At 40.5% G+C, this 23,972-nt stretch overlaps 1 protein-coding gene across 2 annotated transcripts; it reads right to left on the reverse strand.

Annotated features, from left to right (window-relative positions):
* Positions 1 to 809: 809 nt before the first annotated feature.
* On the reverse strand, positions 810 to 10,940 carry Cenpw (centromere protein W). 2 transcript variants are annotated; one of them, XM_028766500.1, is made up of 3 exons: positions 10,821 to 10,940; positions 2,211 to 2,324; positions 810 to 955 (listed from the first exon to the last, which is right to left on the reverse strand). In XM_028766500.1, the coding sequence occupies exons 1-3, from the start codon at positions 10,938 to 10,940 to the stop codon at positions 929 to 931; spliced, it is 261 nt and encodes an 86-aa protein (XP_028622333.1). In that variant the 3' UTR covers positions 810 to 928. The 2 variants fall into 2 exon arrangements, with proteins under 2 accessions (XP_028622333.1, XP_028622334.1); XM_028766501.1 differs by lacking the exon at positions 810 to 955 and having other exon boundaries at positions 2,207 to 2,284.
* Between the last annotated feature and the right edge of the window lie 13,032 nt (positions 10,941 to 23,972).

Raw genomic sequence — 23,972 nt, forward strand, 5'->3', positions numbered from 1 at the left:
GCTTCCATTCTCAAAGCTATAGAGCTGGAGAAGAGTTGGCTAGGGTGGTACTCTGGTAGAGGATATGGTAGCTGGAAGAGTATAAACCAACAAGACCTCTGTGGTACTAAGCTAGTAATATATATTGGTCATATATAATCACATGAATCTGCACACATGATACAATAGCACGAAGCTACATATATGCTGTTTGAATTACCAAGTTCTTGCTTTTGATATATTACACTATATGTTTTATATGACCACTGAGGAAAATGGGTGTTTAGTGTAGAATGTATGTTTATATTAACTTTGCAACTTCATACACTATTTCAATTATCTCAGAACGAAAATTTAAAAGTGAAAATTGGGTGATATGCAATAAGCTTCCAAAATATTGCCATGAGAAAAAGCCTTATCTACTAAACCCTGTGACTGAAGAAAGCACGCCAGTTTGACTCACATCTTCTTGTTTGTGGTGTCTAGATGGAAACAAGTTTGTAACAACCTTAGCTGATGCTTACAATCTTCTAGTTGAGAAATTTTACTATTGCTACTAGTGTAACACAAAACTCATGCTTTGTAAATGCATCCAAAATTAACATATTTAAAATGTACCCAGACTTTACTGAATGTTGCTTCCTCAGAAATTAAATTCACTGCATAATTATGGCTAAATTCAAAGACATAAACTTCAATCAAAGGAGTACACATCTCTTCAAGCTATTCAATACAGCATGATTTCATTTTTGATTCACTAAGCAACAATACAGCAACACAAAAGAAACTCAGAAGCCATTAAAGAATAAAGCATAACTCCTTAAAAGAAATAAAATGCATATACAATGTTTTAATAATCCATAATATAAACTGATATATACAAAGTGTTTTTATGATCTGTTATGACTTAAGTTAACACATCATATAATTCTCAAGCACATGCTGACACCTAGCCTTTGCTCTTCTTCAGAATTACCTGTAAGGGAAGAAATAAAGATACATATTATAGCTATGGAAAACAAGTCAGAATCACTGATCTGCAAGGTTCTACATTTCTCTAACACAGTCTACCTCTCTCAACAAATGGGAAACATTTTTAGATTACCCAATCTGGTTTTAGAGTCACTTTCACTCACAAACCTTGCCAATTCTAACCAGAAGTATCAAAACATTTGACTTCAAAACAAGTTTTGGCTATCATGTCGTGTGTTATCCCTGCCAACAAATTAATGATCTAGAGTATTAAAAAAAAAAAATGTTCTCAAACTCAAAACAAGTATAAAGTAGTATCAGGCAGTATAAATCAATCTCAATGTAAAACATCACAAGCTGGAATTTTAACAGCTGGTACTTCACATATAATTTTCAAGACATTAAATGTTGCAGAAATAAGACAAAGGGAAATATTTGATTGTAAAAATCCTGAAAGAATGAGGCCCTAAGTTAGCTTCAAAACTATACAAATAAAAATAAAAATGTAAAAGAATCGGGCTACTACAATTTAAAAAGAAAACCAGACCTCAGGTCCCATGGGCTGTCTCAGCAGGTAGAGACAGTAATGTCTCAGACAGTAAGTCTGATGACCTGTGTTTGATCCCATATCATAGAGAGGACCAACTGCCAAAAGTTGCCCTGACCTACAGGTATGCCATGACAAGTGACAGGTACACACATGTGCCTGTGTACACATACACAAACACACGCACACGTGTATGTAGGTACACAATAAAGGCAATAAAAATTTTAGAAAATTTTAGAAAATGCTAAGTATGTTATATACTTAGAAAAAACAACCATCTAAATTGAAAACCCTTACATATATTCTTCATACTCTTAATCATTGCATTGCTTTCAGCAAAGTCCTTATTTGGGTTTTAATAGTTGTAGTGTTTCCCACTGAAGAGTATTTAGAAGCCTCATAAAAATTGCCAGGGCATGCCTGATGCCTGGCTTCCAAAAGTCTGTAACCCAGGTCAGCAAAGAGATATTAGTATGGGAACTATCAAAGAAAGTACCATGTGCTTAAACAGTTTACAAAGGTCTAAGAATGCTGTGCATTTTCCCAAAGCTCACCAAGCTTCCTTGCCGGTGCACCTCACACTCCTTCCTAACTTAGCAATATACTAGCCTACAGGGATTTTGAAATAAAAAGTATTTGAATCAGACAAAAATGATGGCCATAGCAATATTTTTAAGTTAACTCTTGCTTACTAAGAAAATTTATATTTTACCTTTGCTGCAGCCAGTACATGATCCTTTTTAATAACTCCAGATTTACTTTCACAGGCATTTGTCCTGGCCTCTTCTGCCAATCGCTGAACAAAGAGTAGGCAATTCAAATGGATCTTTAAAAGCAAAGCACGTGTAGTGTTAGATAATATATAAACTTTTTTAACACAAATTTATTACTCACAACTTTCTAGTCCACGGCTTTTTCCAGGTTTGTGAGGGCACTATTCACAACCTGTTAAAAGGTATTTTTCACAATTTTCTTTCTGTCATTATTTATATCAGTTACCAAGTATTTCAAACAATAATGACTCAGAAGCTTCAGAGTATTGTGCTGAACAAAGAAGACAAAGGCTCCTGATTCTAGTTCCTAGATTAATGGAACAATCATTCCATAAGGCTGCATACTGCCCTGGGAGACAACATCAGAATTTGAAACTCTGAGAATAATATCAACATCTCAACAACTAACTCGTATGGTAGTCATAAAAAAAAAAACAAAATGTGCTGCTTTAAATGGCGCAAACTTTATGAATAGCACAGAATGCTTTATTGGGTAAAATTATGAAGTTAATGGAGAGCAGAAAGCTGTAAGGAAAGACATGTCAGTGAACAAAAGCCGAAACAAGAACTGTTTAACAAAAGTGATAGAACTTGAAAACAGCACCGGGGAACAACTGCCCGAAGGAGCTCTGGCCTCTATTACTATGAAGTGTGCTTCAACTTGGCTTCTTTCCCTGACACCTAGAGCACTCCTCCAGAGTCCATACAGCTGCAGGTCACTCCAGGACAGAAAATAGAAACTAGCTACTCGAGAAAGACCTGACAACCCCTTGAATCAGCTAGTAGTCTCCTGGCTATTCCTCATCAGGTGGGGTTCGCTCTCTATTAGGCTCCAGGGAAAACAGAATTAAACTATCAAAAGTGTACTTCCAGGGAATCCCAGCTCACTTACACTATCTCAGCCACCACCAAGGAGTCGGCAGGGGAGGGCAACAATGGTACATAATTTTCTCCTAGAGTATGAGAAAAAAAAAAAAAAAAGAACAAGTGACAGAAGAGGTATTCCAACCCCTGCCCGGGGTGAGAGGAGCTACATTTTGACTCTAGAAATTAAAGAGAGAGAGAGAGAATAGAAGATAATTCTATAATAGTCAAGAAAACCAGTATCGCCTGAAGACACCATATCCTGACCCATCCTAGAGGAACCACTGTACTCAGAGCAGCAGGTAAGAACCCTCCTCCACAACCCTATGCCCCAGAGCTGCACCTAGGAGCCTGGGGCACTCAGAACCTATCACCCATCCAAACACTATCCTCTGGAATACCACTCCTCTTCCACCCTTTGCTTGGTCTTTGTTGCTGGGGCAGACACCTAGCTGGTCTGTTCCCATGAAGACTCCACATCCTGACCCTTCCTAGAGGAACCATTGCATTCAGAGCAGCAGAAGAACCACTGCACTCAGGGAAGTGAATGAGTGAAGGTAGCACTAGAGATAACCAGATGGTGAAAGGCAAGCACAAGAAATAAGCAACAGAAACCAAGATTACCTGGCATCATCAGAGCATAGTTCTCCCACCATAGCAAGTCCTGGATACCCTAAAACCCCAGAAAAGCAGGATTCGGATGTAAAATCAGTTCTTATGATGATGATAGAGGACTTTAAGAAGGTCATAAATAACTCCCTTACAGAAATACAGGAGAACACAGGTAAACAGGGAGAAGCCCTCAAAGAGGAAACACAAAAAGTCCCTTAAAGAATTGCAGGAAAGAACAACCAAACAGTTGAAGGAATTGAATAAAACCATCCAGGATCTAAAAATGGAAGTAGAAACAATAAAGAAATCCCAAAGGGAGACTACCTTGTAGATAGAAAACCTAGAGAAGAGATCAGAAGTCTTAGATGCAAGCATCACCAACCAAATACAAAAGATAGAAGAGAGAATCTCATGTGCAGAAGGTACCATGGAAAACATTGACACAACTGTCAGAGAAAATGAAAAACACAAAAAGATCCTAACCCAAAACATTCAGGAAACCCAGAACACAATGAGAAGACCAAACCTAAGGATAATAGGTATAGATGAGAGTGAAGATTCCCAACTTAAAGGGCCAGTTAATATCTTCAACAAAACTATAGAAGAAAATTTCCCTAACCTAAAGAAAGAGATGCCCATAAACATACAAGAAGCCTATAGAACTCCAAATAGACTAGACCAGAACAGAAATTTCTCCTGTCATATAGTAATCAAAACATCACATGCACAAAACAAAGAAAAAATATTAAAAACAGTAAAGGAAAAAGGTCAAGTAACATATAAAGGCAGACCTACAAGAATTACACCAGACTTCACACCAGAGACTATAAAAGCCAGAAGATCCTGAACTGACATCATACAGACCCTAAGTGAACACAAATGTCAGCCCAGACTACTATTCCCTGCAAAACTCTTAATCACTATAGATGGAGAAACCAAGATATTCCATGACAAAATCAAGTTTACACAGTATCTTTCCACAAATCCTATTATCCTACAAAGGATAATAGATGGAAAACTCCAACACAAAGAGGGAAACTACAACCTAGAAAAAGAAAGTAATATTCTTTCAACGAACCCAAAAGAAGATAACTACACAAACATAATTTCACCTATATTAACAAAAATAATAAGAAGCAACAATCATTTTTCCTTAATATCTCTGAACATCAACAGACTGAATTCCCCAATAAAAAGAAATAGACTAACAGACTGGATACATAAACAGGACCCATCATTTTGCTGCATACAAGAAATGGAACTCAGTGTCAAAGACAGACACTACCTCAGAGTAAAGGTCTGGAAAACAATTTTCCAACCAAATGGTCTCAAGAAACAAGCTGGAGTAGCCATTCTAATATCAAATAAAATCAACTTTCAGCCAAAAGTTATCAAAAAAAAAAGGAAGGACACTTCATACACATCAAAGGAAAAAATCTACCAAGATGAACTCTCAATTCTGAACATCTATGCTCCAAATGAAAGGGCGCCCACATTCGTAAAAGAGACTTTACTAAAGCTCAAAGCACACATTGCACCTCACACAATAATAGTGGGGGACTTCTACACCCCACTCTCAGCAATGGATAGATCATGGAAACAGAAATTAAATAGAGATACAGTGAAACTAGCGGAAGTTAGGAGCCAAATGGATTTAACTGATATATATATCTATAGAACATTTCATCCTAAAGCAAAAGAATATACCTTCTTCTTAGCACCTCATGGTACCTTCTGCAAAAAAGACCATATAATTGGTCACAAAACAGGCCTCAACAGATATAAAAAGATTGAAATAGTCCCTTGCATCCTATCAGATCACCATGGACTAAAGCTGCTCTTCAATAATGACAAAAACAATGGAAAGCCCACATGCATGTGGAAACTTAATAATGTTCTACTCAATGGTGACTTGGTCAAGGAAGAAATAAAGAAAGAAATTAAAAGACTTTTCAGAATTTAATGAAAATGAAGGTTCCTCATACCAAAACTTATGGGACACAATGAAAGCAGTGCTAAGAGGAAAACTCATAGCTCTAAGTGCCTACAAAAAGAAACTGGAGAGAGCATACACTAGCAGCTTGACAACACACCTGAAAGATCTAGAACAAAAAGAAGAAAACACACCCAAGAGAAGAGGAAGGCAGGAAATAATCAAACTCAGGGCTAAAATTAACCAAGTAGAAACAAAAAGAACTATACAAAGAATCAACAAAACCAGGAGTGGTTCTTTGAGAAAATCAACAAGATAGATAAACCCTCAGCCAGACTAACCAGAGGGCACAGAGACAGTATTCAAATCAGAACTGAAAAGGGAGAGATAACAACAGAAACTGACAAAATTCAAAAAATCATCAGATCCTACTACAAAAGCCTATACTCAACAAAACTGGAAAATCTGGATGAAATGGACAATTTTCTAGACAGATACCAGCTACCAAAGTTAAATCAGGAAAAGATAAACCATCTCATCGGTCCCATAACCCCTGAAGAAATAGCAGCAGTCATTAAAAGGCTCCCCACCAAAAAAAAGTCCAGGACCAGATAATTTTAGTACAGAATTCTATCAGACCTTCCAAGAAGACCTAATACCAATTCTCTTCAAACTATTCCACAAAACAGAAACAGAAGGAACACTACCCAATTCGTTCTATGAAGCCACAATTATACTCATACCTAAACCACACAAAGACGTAACAAAGAAAGAGTACTTCAGACCAATCTCCTTTATGAGTATCAATGCAAAAATACTCAATAAAATTCCCACAAAACTGAATCCAAGAACATATCAAAATGATCATTCACCATAATCAAGTAGGCTTCATCGCAGGGATGCAGGGATGGTTCAATATACGGAAATCCATCAAAATAATCCACTATATACACAAACTAAAAGAAAAAAACCACATGATCATCTCACTAGATGCTGAGAAAGCATTTGACAACATTCAACATCCCTTCATAGTAAAAGTCCTGGAAAGATCAGGAATTTAAGGCCCATACCTAAACACAGTAAAAGCAATATACAGCAAACCAGTAGCCAACATCAAACTAAATGGAAAGAAACTTGAAGCAATCCCACTCTCTCCCTACCTATTCAATATAGTACTGGAAGTCCTAGTTAGAGCAATTAGACAGCAAAAGGAAGTCAAAGGGATACAAATAGGAAAGGAAGAAGTCAAAATACCACTATTTGCAGATGATGTGAGAGTATACTTAAGTGACCCCAAAACATCCACCAGAGAACTCCTAAACCTGATAAACAACTTCACCAAAGTGCCTGGATATAAAATTAACTCAAACAAATCAGTTGCCTTCCTCTACTCAAAGGATAAACAGGCTGAGAAAGAAATTAGGGAAATGACACCCTTCACAGTAGTCACAAATAATATAAAATACCTTGGTGTGACTCTAACCAAACAAGTGAAAGATCTGTATGACAAGAACTTCAAGTTTCTGAATAAAGAAATCGAAGAAGATCTCAGAAATACCTTCCATGCTCATAGATTGGCAGGATTGAGGCAGTAAAAATGACTATCTTGTCAAAAGCAATCTACAGATTCAATGCGATCCCCATCAAAATTCCAACTCAATTCTTCATAGAGATAGAAAGAGCAATTCTCAAGTTCATTTGGAATAACAAAAAACCCAAGATTCTGAAAACTATTCCCAACAACAAATGAACTTCTGGAGGAATCACCATACCTGACTTAGAGCTGTACTACAGAGCTATAGTGATTAAAAAAAAAAAACAAAAAACAAAACAAAAAAACAAACAAACAAACAAACAAGAAACCCTGCATGGTATCAGTACAGAGACAGGCAGAAAGCTCAACAGAATAGAATTGAAGATCCAGAAATGAACCCACACTTGATCTTTGACAAAGGAGATAAAACCGTCCAGTGGAAAAAGGACAGCATTTTCAACCAATGGTGCTGGTTCAACTGGAGGTCAGCATGTAGAAGAATGCAAATCCATCCATTCTTATCCCCTTGTACAAAGCTCAAGTCCAAGTGGATAAAGGACCTCCACATAAAACCAGAGACACTGAAACTAATAGAAAAGAAGGTGGGGAAGAACCCTGAATACCTGGGCACAGAGGAAAACTTCCTGGACAGAACACCAATGGCTTATGCTTTAAGGTTAACAATTGACAAATGAAACCTCATAAAATTGCAAAGCTTCTGCAAAGCAAAAGACACTGTCAATAGGACAAAACGGCAACCAACAGATTGGGAAAAGATCTTTACCAATCCTACATCTGATAGAGGGCTCATATCCAATACATACAAAGAACTCAAGAAATTAGATTCCAGACAACCAAATAACCCTATTAAAAAAATGGAGTACAGAGCTAAACAAAATTCTCAACTGTGGAAATTCAAATGGCTGAGAAGTACCTAAAGAAATGTTCAACATCCTTAGTCAGCAGGGAAATGCAAATCAAAACAACCCTGAGATTCCACCTTACACCAGTCAGAATGGTTAAGATCAAAAACTCAGGGGATAGCATATGCTTGCTGTCCAGGATGTCCAGGATGTGGAGATAGGAGACAGAGGAACATTCTTCCATTGTTGGTGGAATTACAAGCTGATACAATCACTATGGAAATCAGTCTGGCGATTCCTCAGAAAACTTGACACAGCATTACCTGAGGACCCAGCTATATCACTCCTGGGCATGTACCCAGAAGATGCTCCAACATATAACAAGGACACATGCTCCACTATGTTCCTAGCAGCCTTATTTATAATAGACAGAAGCTGGAAAGAATCCAGATGGAATGGATACTGAAAATGTGGTACATTTACACAATGGAGTATTACTCAGCTATTAAAATCAATGAATTCATGAAATTCTTATCCTGAGTGAGGTAACCCAATCACAAAAGAACACACATGGTACGTACTCACTGATAAGTAGATATTAGCCCAAAAGCTTGCAATATCAAAGATACAACTCACAGACCACATGAAGCTCATGAAGAAGGAAAACTAAAATGTGGGTGTTTCTGTCCTTCATAGAAGGAGTAACAAAATACTCATGGAGCAAATATGGAGACAAAGTGTGGGACAGAAACTGAAGGAGGGGCCATCTGCAGACTGTTCAACCTGGATATCCATCCCATGTGCAGTCACCAAAGGTAGACGCTGATGTGGATACCAGGAAGCGCATGCTGACAGGAGCCTGATATAGCTGTCTCCTTAGAGGTCTGCCAGAGCCTGACATATACAGAGGCGGATGCTCACAGCTAACCATTGAACTGATCATGTGTTCCCAATGGAGGAGTTGGAGAGAAGACTGAGGAGCTGAAGGTGTTTGAGGCCCCATGGGGAGAGCAACAATACCAACCAACCAGAGCTCCCAGAGTCTAAACCACCAGCCTGGGAGCACTTAGGGAGGGATCCATGGCTCCAGCTGTATATGTAGGGGAGGATGGCCTTGTCAGGCATAGGTGGGAGAAAAAGTCCTTGGTCCCATGAAGGCCAGATGCCCCAGTGTGAGGGAATTTGAGGGCGAGGGCGGGAGGTGGGAAAGGGTGGCTGGGTGAGGCACATTCTCAAAGAAGCAGGAGGAGGGGGGATGGGATGGGGGTTTCTGGGTGGGGGGGGAAATGGGGAAAGGGGATAACATCTGAAATATAAATAAAATATCCAATAAAAAATAATTTCAAAAAAAAAAAGAAAGAAAGAAAAGAAAACCAGTATCTGGAGATGGCTCAATGGTTAAAAGCATGTGCTGCTCTTTTGGAGGAGCCAGGTTGTCAGCATCCATTGTCAGGCACCTGACAACTGCCCTTAACTCAAGCTACAAGCACCCACACATGGCATTCACTCACAGACACACATAAGTAAGCTCAAGCTACAAGCACCCACACACGGCATTCACTCAGACACACATAAGTAAAAACAATTTTTAAATACATCTTAAAGGGAGGATGGGCAACAGCTTTAATACCAGCACTGACAGGCAAAGTCAGGATGATGTACCTGTGTGTTCAAGGCCAGCCTGGTCTACAAAATGAGTTCCAGGCCAGCCTGCCGATACATAGTGAAGCCCCCTCTCAAAGAAAAGAAAATAATAGAAACCCTGCAAGAATTCAGTAGATGGGAAGACAGAGAAAAAATAACTCCAGTTCTTCACCTTCATCTGGAAGAGACATGTGCTTTCAGAACAGACGAAAGGAAGTGTTCCTATGGCTCAATCTGGGGACGTAATATTCCTTTTGTAGATGAAATCCATTCCATTCAATCAAAACAAACTGTAGTGAGCAACACCTGCACTTGGGTGGTGGAGGCAGCGGTGGGGGTGGGGTAGGGTGTCTCTGTGAGGGCCAGCCTAATCTACAAACTGAATTCCAGAACTGCCAGGGCAGTTACAGAGAAGCCCTGTCTCAAAAACAAATAAAGGTCTTTAATATTGAGAGTGGTACTGGTGGTGCCAGAAGCAGACAGATCTTTGAGTTCGAAGCCAGCCTGGTCTACAGCGGGGGTTCCAGGGCAGCCAGGCTACACAGACAAACCCTGTCTTGAAAAACCAAAACCAAACAAAACAACAACACCCCCTCGCCCATCCCCCCCCCAAAAAAAAACAGAAGACATACTGAATTTACTTCCAGGTAGAAACAGAGTTGTAGGATTGGGGCCAATTAGTGGAAAACATTATATTTCGGGTAAACATGAGTCTGAAAAACGACAGTCTTGAAAGTTTTAAAAACCTGACGCCACGGCTACATGATCACTTTTGGACCACTGTCCTTTAGTAAGGGACCTAGTGCAGCCGCCATGGAGCAATGTGTTCGGTAACATCACACAGGAGCTAGGGGAGGCAGGAGCCCAAATCTGTTTGTGGCCGGTTTACCTTCCACACACAGCTCATTTAAACGATTCACAGAGCCAGTGTCCTTAATGGCTGCTCCAGGAAGCAATAAGGGGCGGGGCTTTAGTTGGAATCCTTATAGACCGTTCCCGGGGCAGGGGCGCTCGGTGCAGGGGCGCTCGGCATCCAGACGAGGTTGGGGTGCTGCCAGTCACGGCTACTGGGCCTGCGGGTGGAGAGGGCGGGACTTACCAGGAGGTCGCAGCAGGTCTCCAGACGGAGGCACGGCTTCTTCTGCTTGAAGGTGCGCTTGAGGAAGGCGCGGGGCGCCTTGCGCTTTATCCGCCTCGAGACTGTGGTGGAGAGCGCCATCTTCACGGCCGGCCTCACTGCCCTCTGCCCCGGCTTCCGCGATCGCAGGACCGCTCGCCTGAGAATGACGTGCCACTTGTGTCTCCACACCCCAGAGCGGTCGATTTGAATCTGCCGCCAGTTGGCGCACTGCAGTGACGTTACGCAAGCCACGCCCACCAGAGCCTGTTACGCCCAGGCTGGAGGACGGACTTCCCAGGAAAAGGTTATCCTCCGCGCGCACACTGCTGCGAAGGCTCAGGCTTGTTTGGTATAATTTGCAGTTTTCTATGGTTCTGTAGTTCGACTCTTGGTTTCATAGAAAGGATGAGAAATTGTGAAAATAATCAATAAGCCCAGTAAAATCATTCTGTGCTCACCAAGCTCTCCATATAGCAACTGGATTCCAATGGATTAGAAAGTAAATGAAAGAAGTTTGTGTTTTATTAGGATTCCTTAAGAACTTAGGCCCTGTTTTCTGATATTACCAGCAAACAACATACTCTTTTATATTATTGCATTTGGCTTTACATGAGTATTTTTTTCTTACATGAGATTTTCTTCACAAATGACCGCCCTTCAATGCCTTCGTTAACTTCCCTATAGCTTTCGAATATACTACTTTTCTTTTATTGAAAATAGGTTTTTCATAAGCTATATTCTGATTGCAATTCCCCCTCCCCTAACTGCTCCAAGAGCCTCCGAATCTCTGTGCCTATTCAAATCCACACCCTTTGAGTCTCTCTTCAGAAACCAAATCAGGATCTAACCAATAGTGATAAAATAAAACAAAAACAATCAGAAAAGGGGAAAGACAGACGAAAAAGAGCTAAGGAAAGAAACACACACTTGAGCCCACAGGAATTCAATAAAAAACGCAAAGCAGAAGCCATATTATGTATTCTAAGGACCAGTAAGGTTAAAATAAAATGTCCTGACAAACCATTATGAGAGAGAGAACCTTCAAAGATGCTAGTGAGTTCTAGCTGTGTTGGCAGCAACTGCTGGACCTGGGGCGTGCTCTTAAGAGTGGTTTGGATCCACAGTGAAACACTGTTAGAGAAAAGTAACTTTTCATTTGCAAGTTATCAAATGTAGATTATTGCCTGGTTAGGGATGGAGACTTGTGACTATTTCTCCTCTCAGCACAGGGAGCCCAATTGGCACAGACCCATGCTGGTCTTGTGCATTCTGCAACCGTCTGTTTCACACAGACCCCGCTGGCCAGCCCTGTGCATTCTACAAGTCTCTATGAGTTCATATGTACATTATTCCTGCTATGTTTTGAAGATTTTGTCATACTCTGCATGTTTCCTGGCTGTGGGCCTCTGTATTTGTTCCCATATACTTCAGGAGGAAGCTTCTCTAATGATGACTGAAAGCTCTGATCTATGAGTAGAGCAGGATGTCACTAGGAGTCCCTTTGTGGCTATGTTTCTTTAGCAGAACAGTAGTATTTGGTTTTCCTTTAAGTCTTTGACCTGTCTGGTCTCAGGTACTTTGCCATCCAGGCAATGCTGGAGAAGGGTTCTGTGGTGGTTTGAATAGGAGTGACCCCCACAAATTCATGTGTTTCAATGTTTGGCTATAGGGAGTGGCATTATTAGAAGGTATGGCCTTTTGGAGTAGGTGTGGCCTTGTTAGAGAAAGCGTCTCGCTATATAAGAGGGCTTTGAGGCCTCCTGTGCTCAAGCTCTCCCAAGTGTGGAAGAGACCCCTCTGCCTGCCTGCCTGAAGAAGACAGTCTCCTTTTGACTGCCTTTAGGTGAAGATGCAGAACTCTCAGCTCCTCCCGCAACATGCCTGTCTACATGCTGCCATGCTTCCCACCATGATAATAATGAACTAACCCTCTGAAACTGTGAGTCAACCTAATTAAACATGACCCTTTATAAGGGTCGCCTTGGTGTTCACAGTAATGAATCCCTAAGACAAATTCTATCTCCTAGAGTGAGCCTTATGTCTAATCAGTCATTGGCTGGCTACTCCCACAAGCTTTGTGTTATTATTCACTAGCATACCTCACAGGTAGATCATCATCATAGACTGAAGACTTTGAAGCTGAGTTGATGTTTGTTTACCTTTTTCTTTTGGTAACGTAATAAGTAACTTCCAGTACCATGAACACTAATCTGTAAGGATGAAGGTTCTAGTTAGACACTAGCTCAACTTCTGTTTAAGGAGTTGTGTCGGTGTTATCTTCAGCAATGGGACCTTACCACAGTTTGTGGAAAGCAACCAATAGCCTTGGCAATAGCCTTGGTTGTTTTGGGGTTCTCATGGGGCCTCTTTGGTCAATACTTGATGTAACCCATTCTCAGAACTGGAGGCTTCATTTTATGACAAGAGATGTCCAGTTGGGTTCAGTCTCTCCTGTTCTTCAGGGATTCCTTTTAGATCATCTTCATATATGTATATATTTTTGGGAGCTTCTATTGAGTTTTCATACAACCTTTTGAATGGCCCTTAATTTTAGCTGTCGCTCCCCCATATTCTCTCCTTAGTCCCACTTTTCCTTCCTCTCCCTATTTGACGCTCCCATCCCAGTTCACTACTAATCTATCAATAACTATTCTATTTCTCCTTCCTAGAGCAATCCAATTCTTCACCCCAGTCCTATAATACATACTTAACCTCTGTGGTTGCATCAACTGTAGCCTACGTATTGAATACTTAACAGGTAATGCTACATATAAGAAAATGCATGTCATATATATCTTTTTAGTTCTGAGTTGCCTGACGCAGTATAATTTATTTATGCTCAGTCCATTTAACTGAAAATTTTATGATTTAATTTTTTTGTAACAGCTGAATAAAATTCCTTTGTGTGAATATACCATACTATGCCTTGTTTATCCATTTATTTATTGATGGACATCTAGGTTGTTTCCAATTTCTGGCTATTATGAATAGAGAAGCAATGGACATGTTTGAGCAAGTGCCTCTGTAGTAGGGTATGGACTCCTTTGGATATACAGGAGTAATATAGCTGGCTCTTGAGGTAGATCAATTCCCATCTTCCTGAGGACCTAACACATTGCTTTCCATCGTGGCTGCCTAAGCAATGGATGAGACTCGCCTTACTCCACATCCTTGACAGCAAGGATTGCTCTTGTTTTATGAATCTTAGCCATTCTGACATGCAGAGGGCAAGAGGTCCATGCACTTACAGACAGCACTAAAGAAATCAGAATTGTTAAACACACAGGATTTTATTTCTAAAATGGAAGGAACTGACATCTGATCAACCAGAAGGCTGGAGTGGGTGTTACTTAATAAGCAGGTGATGTTTTTGTTACTTTATATAGCTGACCTTCAACCGAATCCTCCAGCCTCACAAGAATTGTTTCTCAGTCTGCAGACTCCATCCTCATGAAAGAAGTCCCATGTACTTTGCAAAAGAGTTTACTATTATACTTATTACAAATCCCTTCTTCCCTAGGTCCTTATGCTGAGCACTGTTTCTTGGTCAACAGAACTCATGCATGTGGAAAAGGTTTTGTGAACGAGAGGTACTTTGTAAAGGCATTTTGATATAGCACTGTTTAAAGCTTTTTTTTGTGATAATTGTCATGTGGAAAGTTCTTACCAAAGTTTTACTGTGTTTAAATATATACAAATATAAAGCACTTGTCATCAGATTCCAGAAGTTTGAACCCACCCACCTAAGTCATACCAAATCCAGTTTTCATTCTTGCCTCTGTAGATCATTTGACCACTGGCTGTGACACTTGCAGGGACCTCCACACTGATAGGTATAAAATAAAATCTCAAAGTAGTTTTGATTTGGGTTTTCTTGATGGCTGAGGATATTGAAGATTTATCTAAGTGCTTCTTGGCCATTTGTGTTCCCTTTTTGAAGAATTCTGTTTAGATCTATACCCCATTTTTAATTGGGTTATTTGTTTGCTTGGTGTCCATTTTTTTAGTTGTTTCTATATTTTAGATATTTCCCTATATCAGATGTGTCTTTTGGAAACCCTTACATGGATCTAGTTTTTTTTTCTTTCTGGTTTTCATTAATTTTATTTTACATACCAATCAGAGCTTCGCCTCCAGAAGGCTGGAGTGGGTGTTACTTAATAAGCAGGTGATGTTTTTGTTACTTTATATAGCTCGCCTTCAACCGAATCCTCCGGTCTCCCAAGAATTGTTTCTCAGTCCGCAGACTCCATCCTCATGAAAGAGCTCCCCTACCAGACCCTCCCCCTCATCTTCCCTCTCCCTATGCTCCCTCCTTTTCTACTCTTAGAAGGGAGACCTCACATAGATATCACCCTGCTTTGGCACATTATGTTGTAGTAGGATTGGGTGCATCTTCTTTTATTAAGACTAGACAAGGCCATCTAATTAGGGAAAAGGGACCCAAAAGTAGGCAACAGAGTCAGAGACATCCCTTGCTCTTGCTGTTAGAGATCTCACATGAAGAAGCTGTACATCTGTTGCATATATAGAGAAGTACTAGATCTGCCCCATACATGCTCTCTGATTGGTGGTTCAGTCTCTGTGAGCCCCTATGAGCTCAGGTGTTACTAGATATTTGATCACACTGTGAACCTAAGAACCCAAGATTGTGTTGCTTACTGAAAAAAAATTGTTTCAAGCTGTGGTGTGGCTCAGCCATCAGAACAAACATTTAGTCCTTCTGGCTGGAACATAGACATATTCTTAGTACATACCTTTACTCTCAAACAATAAAGGCAAAATGAAGGCTGGCCAAGGCAATCCAGAAGGAAAAGGTCCAAAAGGCAAGCAAAAGAGTCAGAAACAGCTGCTGTTCTGGCTGCTAGGAGTCCCACATGAGGACCAAGCTGCACAACTGTAACATATGTGTGAGGGTCTAGGTCAGTCCCATGCAGGCACCCTGGTCGACAGTTTAGTCTCTGAGCCCCTATCAGCCCAGGTTAGTTGGTTCTATGAATGTTCTAACACTGTATTCTTTATATAAAAGCTAAAGACTGGAGATCGATGTACGTAAGGGAAAATGCCGCCTGCCAAATGTGATTTCTAGGGCTCAGAAGGAAGGCTTGTTCTTTCTTCTAACCAAACTGCAGCTATCTCAACTTCTATTTTCACACCTGTGAGGTTTTCCCTGTCCAACCCCAAATAGGCATACTTAGTACATATTTATAATATCTCCCGGGCATTATTTCTCCCAACTTAACAAATGATTCTTCTCCATTTATATTATATTTCTTGATTCCTGATACTCTAAAAGTTTATATTTCTCCAGAACTAACCACTAAGACCTAATACCCAGTCTGATATAGGATCAGAGGGCAGCTTTGGGGAATAATTATGCCTAGAGGACATCGTTCCTATGAATAGAATGAATGTGTTTACCAGGAAGGCCTTAGGAAATTGTCTTTCCTTTCACACAATATAAAGGCAGAACTATAGGCATCATCAGTGTATCAGGAAAAGATGACCATCATAATTCATCCCTACTGACACCATCTCTGACTTCTCAGCCTCTAGAATGTCTAGATGTCCTGTCCAGGAGGGCATTAAACAGGGGTCCAGGGAGATCACCTGAAAGAGAGGATGGGGGACACAGACCAATGCAAAGAACAATGGCTTGTCTATAGGCTGATCAAACCAGCGTTTTTACTTTTTCACACAGGGGTTATATACACAAAAAGACAGGATACGGGGAAAAATGATGCAGGATCATAGATGTTCAGGGGGAGTACAGATATCTTCCAGAACAGAGTGTCAGCTGGGTGAAGGTTCAGGGGAAAGGTCACTATGACTCTGTCTATGATTTACTTGTCCTTATCTAAGTTGGTACTATCCACCAAGGTTACCCAATGTCTATGACTATCCACAAGACCTATGACTACTTGTTCTCATCCAGGCTGGTAAACTTCCACCAAAGCTGCCTGTTTACAATATCTTATAGCTATCTGTTTCAGTGTTTTTCCACAGAGATCCAAGACTGTGCTAGCAAGCTGACTTAGGCCTATTGCTGATTTTAGGCCTTCAGTGTATAAGCAGGGCTGCCCCTGACATCTCCTCCCTTCTCCAAATACAGAAGGACTGAGGTGATTCTAATCTTGTAAAGGCTGCAATAGAGGCCTCACCTGCAGTAATTGAAGGAGACCTTGTAATGGCTCTGGTCCTCCTGACTTTGTTCAGTGAGGCGTGGGGGCCTTACCCATCCCAATGTCTTTTTCCTGGAGAGGGGATATTTTTGACATCAACCCCTATGCAGTCAGGCTTGTCCCTCAGAAAAGCCAGAAGGATATTTTTAATTTTTATTTATATTCCCCTGTAGTGCTTAGCCTCGCAGCCTAAGCAAGAATTCAGATTGCCAGTCAGAGGGGTTTCTGGGTGACAACTCTCTGCTTGGTCTAGGGCCAGAAGTCCCTTCTTTTAGGTTGAGTGGAGATGGGTTTTGGGAGCACCCTGGATAGAGTAACAACCTCATCTTGAGTCTCGTGGTCCTCCATAGCTAATTTATGATAATGTATCTGAATATCTATCTGTTGCTTCACAAAATTAGTAAGCCTATTTAAGGCCCAGGGACCAAAAGAAATAAGCAGAAGTAACCCAATTAGTGGTCCCAAAATGGTAGGAAGTAAGGTTGACAACCATGGAGAGGCTGAAAACCAATTCTTGTACCAGCTGTCATCTTTCTCTCTTTCTATCTTTTCTCAAGGCCTTTTCTAACCTTTTGCTGAAAAGGGAGACATAGCAACAGAAACTGAGGAAATTCAACAATCATCAGAAGGAACACTACCCAATTCATTCTATGAAGCCGTAGTTATGCTGATACTAAAACCACACAAAGACCCAACAAAGATAACTTCAGAGCAATTTCCCTTATAAACATTGATGCAAAAATATTCAATAAAATTCCCACAAACTGAATCCAAGAACACATCAAAATGATCATTCACCATTATCAAGTAGGCTTCATCACAGCAGTGCAGGGATGGTTCAATATATGGAAATCCATCAACATAATCCACTATATAAACAAACTCAAAAAAAAAAAACACATGAGCATTTCATTAGATTCTGAGAAAGCATTTGACAAAATTTGAGATTCCTTCATGTTAAAAGTCTTCGAAAGACAGGAACTCAAGGTCCATACCTAAACCTAGTAAAAGCAATATACAGCAAACCAGTAGCCAACATCAAACTAAATGGAGAGAAATTTGAAGCAATCCCACTAAAATCAGGAACTAAACAAGGCTGCCCACTGACTCCCTATCTACTCAGTATAATACTTGAATTTCTAGCTAGAGCAATTAGACAACAAAAGGAGGTCAAAGGGATACAAATTGTAAAGAAAGAAGACAACATATCATTATTTGCAGATGATATGATAGTATACTTAAATGACCCCAAAACTTCAGCAGAGAACTCTTAAACCTGATAACTTCAACAAAGTGGCTGGATATAAAATCAACTTAAACAAATTAGTAGCCTTTCTATTCTGAAAGGAAACAACACTCTTTACAGTAGTCACAAACAATATAAAATACCTTGGTATGACCCTAACCAAACAAGTGAAACATTAGTATGACAAGAACTTCAAATCTCTGAAGAAAGAAATAGAAGATTTCAAAAGATGGAAAGATCTCCCATCCTCATGGATTGGCAGGATTAATATAGTAAAAATGGCCATCTTGCCAAAAGCAATCTACAAATTCAATGTGATGCCCAGCAAAATTCCAACTCAATTCTTCACATAGTTAGAAAGAGCAATTCTCAAATTCATTTGGAATAACAAAAAACCCAGGATAGTGGAAACTATTTTCAACAATAAAAGATCTTCTGGGGGGAATCATCATCCCTGACTTAAAGCTGTACTACAGAGCAGTAGTGATAAAAACTGCAAAGTTTTGGTACAGAGACAGGCAGGTAGATCAATGGAATAGAATTGAAGACACAAGTGAACCCACACACCTATGGTCACTTGATCTTTGACAAAGAAGCTAAAACCGTCCGGTGGAAAAAGGACAGCATTTTCAACAAATGGTGCTGGTTCAACTGGAGGTCAGCATGTAGAAGAATGCAAATCCATCCATTCTCATCTCCTTGTACAAAACTCAAGTCCAAGTGGATCAAGGACCTCCACATAAAACCAGATATGCTGAAGCTAATAAAAGAGAAAATGGGGAAGAGCCTTGAATACTTGGACACAGAGGAAAACTTCCTGAACAGAATAGCAATGGCTTATGCTTTAAGATTAACAATTGACAAATGGGACCTCATAAAATTGCAAAGCTTCTGTAAGGCAAAGAACACTGTCAATAGGACAAAATGGCAACCCACAAATTGGGAAAAGACTTTTACCAACCTTACATTTGATAGATGGCTAATATCTAAAATATACAAAGAACTCAAGAAGGTACACTTCAGAGATCCAAATAACCATATTAAAAATAGACTGATCATGGAGTTCCCAATGGAGAAGTTAGAGAGAAGACTGAAGGAGCTGAAGGGTTTGCAGCCCCATAGAGAGAGCAACAATACCACCCAACTCGAGCTCCCAGGGTCTAAACCACCAGCCTGGAAGCGCATAGGGAAGGACCCGTGGCTCCAGTTGTATATGTAGGGTAGGATGGCTTTGTCAAGCATAGGTGGGAGAAGAAGTCCTTGGTCCAGTGAAGGCTGGATGCCCAGGTGTGGGGGAATTCGAGAGTGGGGAGGTGGGAGTTGGTGGGTGGCACATCCTCATAGAAGCAGGAGGAAGAGGAATGGGATAGGGGGTTTCTGGGTGGGGGAAAAATGGGGAAAGGGAATAACATCTGAAATATAAATAAAATATCCAATAAAAATATAAAAATAAAATAAGGAAGAGAGCTAAATAGAGAATTAATTAACTGAGGAATCGCAAATGGCTGAGAAACACTAAAAGAAATGTTCAACATCCTTAGTCATGAGAGAAATGCAATTCAAAATGACCTCAAGATTCCATCTCACACCAATCAGAATGGCTAAGATCTAAAATGCAGGTGACAGCAGATGTTGGTGAGGATGTTGAGAAAGAGGAACACTCCTCCATTGCTGGTGGGACTGCAAGCTGGTAAAATCACTTTGGAAATAAGTCTGGTGGTTCCTCAGAATATTGGACATAGTTCTATCTGAAAACTCACCTATACTACTCCTGGGCATATACCGAAAAAATTCATCAACATATAATAATGACGCATGCTCCACTATGTTCATAGCATCCTTATTTATAATAGCCAGAAGCTGGAAACAACCCAAATATCCCTCAACAGAAGAATGGATACAGAAAATGTGGTACATTTACACAATGGAGTACTACTCAGCTATTAAAATCAATGACTTCATGAAAATTTTAGGCAAATGGATGCAATTTGAAAATATCATCCTGAGTGAATTAACCTATACACAAAAGAACACACATGGTATGTAGTCACTGATAAGTGGATATTACGGGGAAAAAAAGCTTGGAATCTCCATGATACAACTCACAGACCACATGAAGCTCAAGAAGGAAGAACAAATTGTGAATGCTTCAGTCCTACTTAGAAGGGGGAACAAAGTTATTATGGGAAGTAGAGGGGGGAGAGATATTTCAGAGGGAGAGAGCAGAGGGAAAAGGGGGCAGGATCAGATGTGGGAGAAGACAGGGGAGAAGTACAGAGGGTCAATAAATTGAACAGAGGTGTGTAGCAGTTGGGGATGGAGGACTGAGGGTATCCACTAAAAAGTCCCAAATGCCAGGAAAGCAGAAGTCTCCTAGGACCCAATGGGGATGACATTAGCTGAAATATCCAACAAAGGGAGAGAGAACCTGTAGAGATCACATTCAGAGATAAGGCCCAGCCCCTGGTTGAGGGATGGGGCCAATAACCCATCTCAAAAATATTAACACAGAATTTCTCCTGTCTAAAGGTAATGCAGGGACAAGTTGTAGAGCAGAGACTGAAGCAAAGACCATCCAAAGATTGCCCCACCTAGGGTTCCATCCCATCTCCAGACACCAAACCCAGAAACTATTGCCAAGAAGTGCTTGCTGATTGGAGCCTGGTTTAGCTGTCTCCTGAGAAGCTCTGCCAGAGCCTGACCAATACAGATATGGATGCTCGCAGTCAACCTTCAGACTGAGTACGGAGTCCCCAATGGAGGAGTTAGGGGGACTGAAGGAGCTGAAGGAGTTTGCAACCTCATAGGACAAACAAGAATATCAACCAACCAGATCCTCCAGAGATCTCAGGGACTAAACCACCAACCGAAGAGTACACATGGAGGGACCCATAGCTCCAGATGCATATGTAGCAAAGGATGGCCTTATCTGAGATCAATGGGAGGAAGGCCCTTGGTCCTGTGGATGCCCTAGTGTAGGAGAATGCTAGGGCTGTGAAGCTGGAGTGGGTGGGTAGGTGGGGGAGCATCATCATAGAAGCAGGAGTGGGGATGGGATAGGGGATTTGCAGAGGGAAAGCTGGTAATGGTGATAACATCTGAAATGTAAATAAACAAAATAATCAAATAAATTAAAGTAAATTAAAAATTCCCCCAGAACCTAGGATAAACCATGATGAAATATAAAATACAAGATAGATGCATCTGAATTCTTCAAATGAAATGCAACAAAGCATCACAAACCATGAAACCAGTAGTATTTTTCAAAAACCAAACCAAACCAAACAAAAATAAAATTCAAGACTATTTGAAAGGAAGCAACTAGCAAACCAAGATCATAAAATACACAGAATAATGAATTAAAAATGTAAGAAAAGATATAAAAGATGAAAGAAAATTTGGGCAGAACTTATTTCATTATGTCAAGTAACTTCAACTTTGAAGACTTACTCAAAAGTTATTGAGTTGTTAAGTTTATGGTTTACACAAAATGTGTTCTTAAGTCAGAGGAAAAATTAGTAAAAACCAGTTTTGTACACAGAAAATTTCCCCAGAGAAAAATTACCTAGTAATATTAACAGTCATAATTTGAATAGAATTTTCAAATGTTGATCAATAATTAGATAATCATTAGTAAGTTTCAATGCAACTTTTCTGCATTTTGATCTTAACAACTATAAGAAATCACAAGTATTTTTTAATTTCCTGCAGTCCTTTAGAAAGTAAGCTGGGTTTTTTTGCTATTCCTCCCTATTTATTTCTTTTTATTAAAAAAAAGATTTTAAGGGACTTCCGGTCTGGGCCCGAGCAAAGAGCAGGTCACAGGCAGCAGCTCTGTACAAAACCCCAGAAAACTGAGAGAAAGAGGGAATCCCAGGAGCTTTAACTCAGGCAGCATCCCAGGTAAGGAAAAAGCAGCACTTGCCGCAAACAGGGAGCAACCGGGACCCACTGGGACCCAGGAATTCGCTCCTGGCCCAGAGCACGGACTCCATCCGGTCTGGGTCCGAGCACTCGCAGATCCCGGGAGGCAGCTCTGCACCCAATCTCACAGAATCCAGAGGAAGCAGGGCTCTCAGGACCTCTATGCCAAGCAGTATCTTAGGCTAGGAGGTGGCAATACTTGCCCCCAAACAGGGAGCAACCGGGACCCACTGGGACCCAGGAACTCACTCCTGGCCAGGGGCCGGGTTCCTTCCAGTCTGAGCCCTAGCAGATCCCCGGAGTCAGCTCTGCACTCAATCTCACAGAACCTAGAGGAAGTGGGGGCCCTCAGTAGCTCTAACTCAAGCAGTATCTTAGGCTAGGAGGTGGCAATACTTGCCCCCAATCAGGGAGCAACCGGGACCCACTGGGACCCAGGAATCCACTCCTGACCCGGATCCCAGGCCCCTTCCGGTTTCCACCTGAGCATGGAGCACATCTTGGGCCTCAGCTCTAACCCCAGCAGCAAAACCCATCCCAAACAGTTCTGACACAACCTAGATAATAGGAAAGACAGGCGCCAATCAGAGACAGCACAGATAGCACAAAGGTGATCCAGATGGCAAAAGGCAAGTGCAAGAACACAAGCACCAGCAACCCAAGGTACTTGCCACCATCAGAACCTAGTTCTCCCACACTAGAAAGTCCTGAACTCCCCATATCACCAGGAAAACAAGAACCAGATCTAAAATCACTTCTAATGATGATGCTAGAGGACTATAAGAAGGAAATAAACAACACTATCAAAAAACTTGAGTAGAACACAGGAAAACAGGATGAAGTTCTTAAAGAAACACAAAAATCCTTTAAAGAATTACAAGAAAACACAAAAAAAACAGGTGAAGGAATTGAACAAAACCATCCAGGACATAAAAATGAAAGTAGAAACAATAAAGAAATCACAAAGGGAGACTACCCTGGAGATATAAAACCTAAGAAAAAAATCAGGAGTCATAGACACAAGCATCACCAACAGAATACAAGAGATAGAAGAAAGAATCTCAGGTGCAGAAATACCTTAGAAAATATTGACACAACTGTCAAAGAAAACGCAAAATGCAAAAAGTTCTTAACACAAAACATCCAGGAAATCCAGGACGCAATGAGAAGACCAAACCTAAGGATAATAGGTATAGATGAGAGTGAAGATTCCCAACTTAAAGGGCCAGTAAATATCTTCAACAAAATTATTGGGGAGAACTTCCCTAACCTGAGGAATGGGATGCCCATAATCACACAGGAAGCCTACAGAACACCAAACAGACTAGATCAAAAAAGATATACCTCCCGTCACATAATAATCAAGACACAAAATGTACAAAACAAAGAAAGAATTTTAAAAGCAGTAAGGGGAAAAGGCCAAGTAACATATAAAGGCAAACCTATCAGAATTACACCTGACTTCTCACCAGATACTATAAAAGCCAGAAGATCCTGAACAAATATCATACAGACCCTAAGAGAACATAAATGCCAGCCCAAGCTACTTTACCCAGCAAAACTCTCAATTACCATAGATGGAGAAACTAAGATATTCCATGACAAAACCGAATTTACACAGTATCCTCCCACAAATCCAGCTCTACAAAGGATAATAGCAGGAAAGCTCCAATACAAGAAGGGCAATCATACCCTAGAAAGAGCAAGAAAATAATCCTTTTCCATCAAACCCAAAAGAAGATAACCACACAAACGATGTCTCCACTATTACCAAAAATG

The sequence above is a fragment of the Grammomys surdaster genome, unplaced genomic scaffold (assembly GCF_004785775.1).
Source record: "Grammomys surdaster isolate TR1022 unplaced genomic scaffold, NIH_TR_1.0 168, whole genome shotgun sequence".
Lineage (NCBI taxonomy): Eukaryota > Metazoa > Chordata > Mammalia > Rodentia > Muridae > Grammomys > Grammomys surdaster.

Coding starts and splice junctions, on each gene's coding strand:
- Cenpw (XM_028766500.1), bottom strand. CDS start 10,940: ATGGCGCTCTCCACCACAGTCTCGAGGCGGATAAAGCGCAAGGCGCCC. Junction 2,325..10,820: donor AGACCTGCTGCGACCTCCTG/GTAAGTCCCGCC, acceptor TTGCTTTTAAAG/ATCCATTTGAATTGCCTACT. Junction 956..2,210: donor ATGTACTGGCTGCAGCAAAG/GTAAAATATAAA, acceptor CTTCCCTTACAG/GTAATTCTGAAGAAGAGCAA.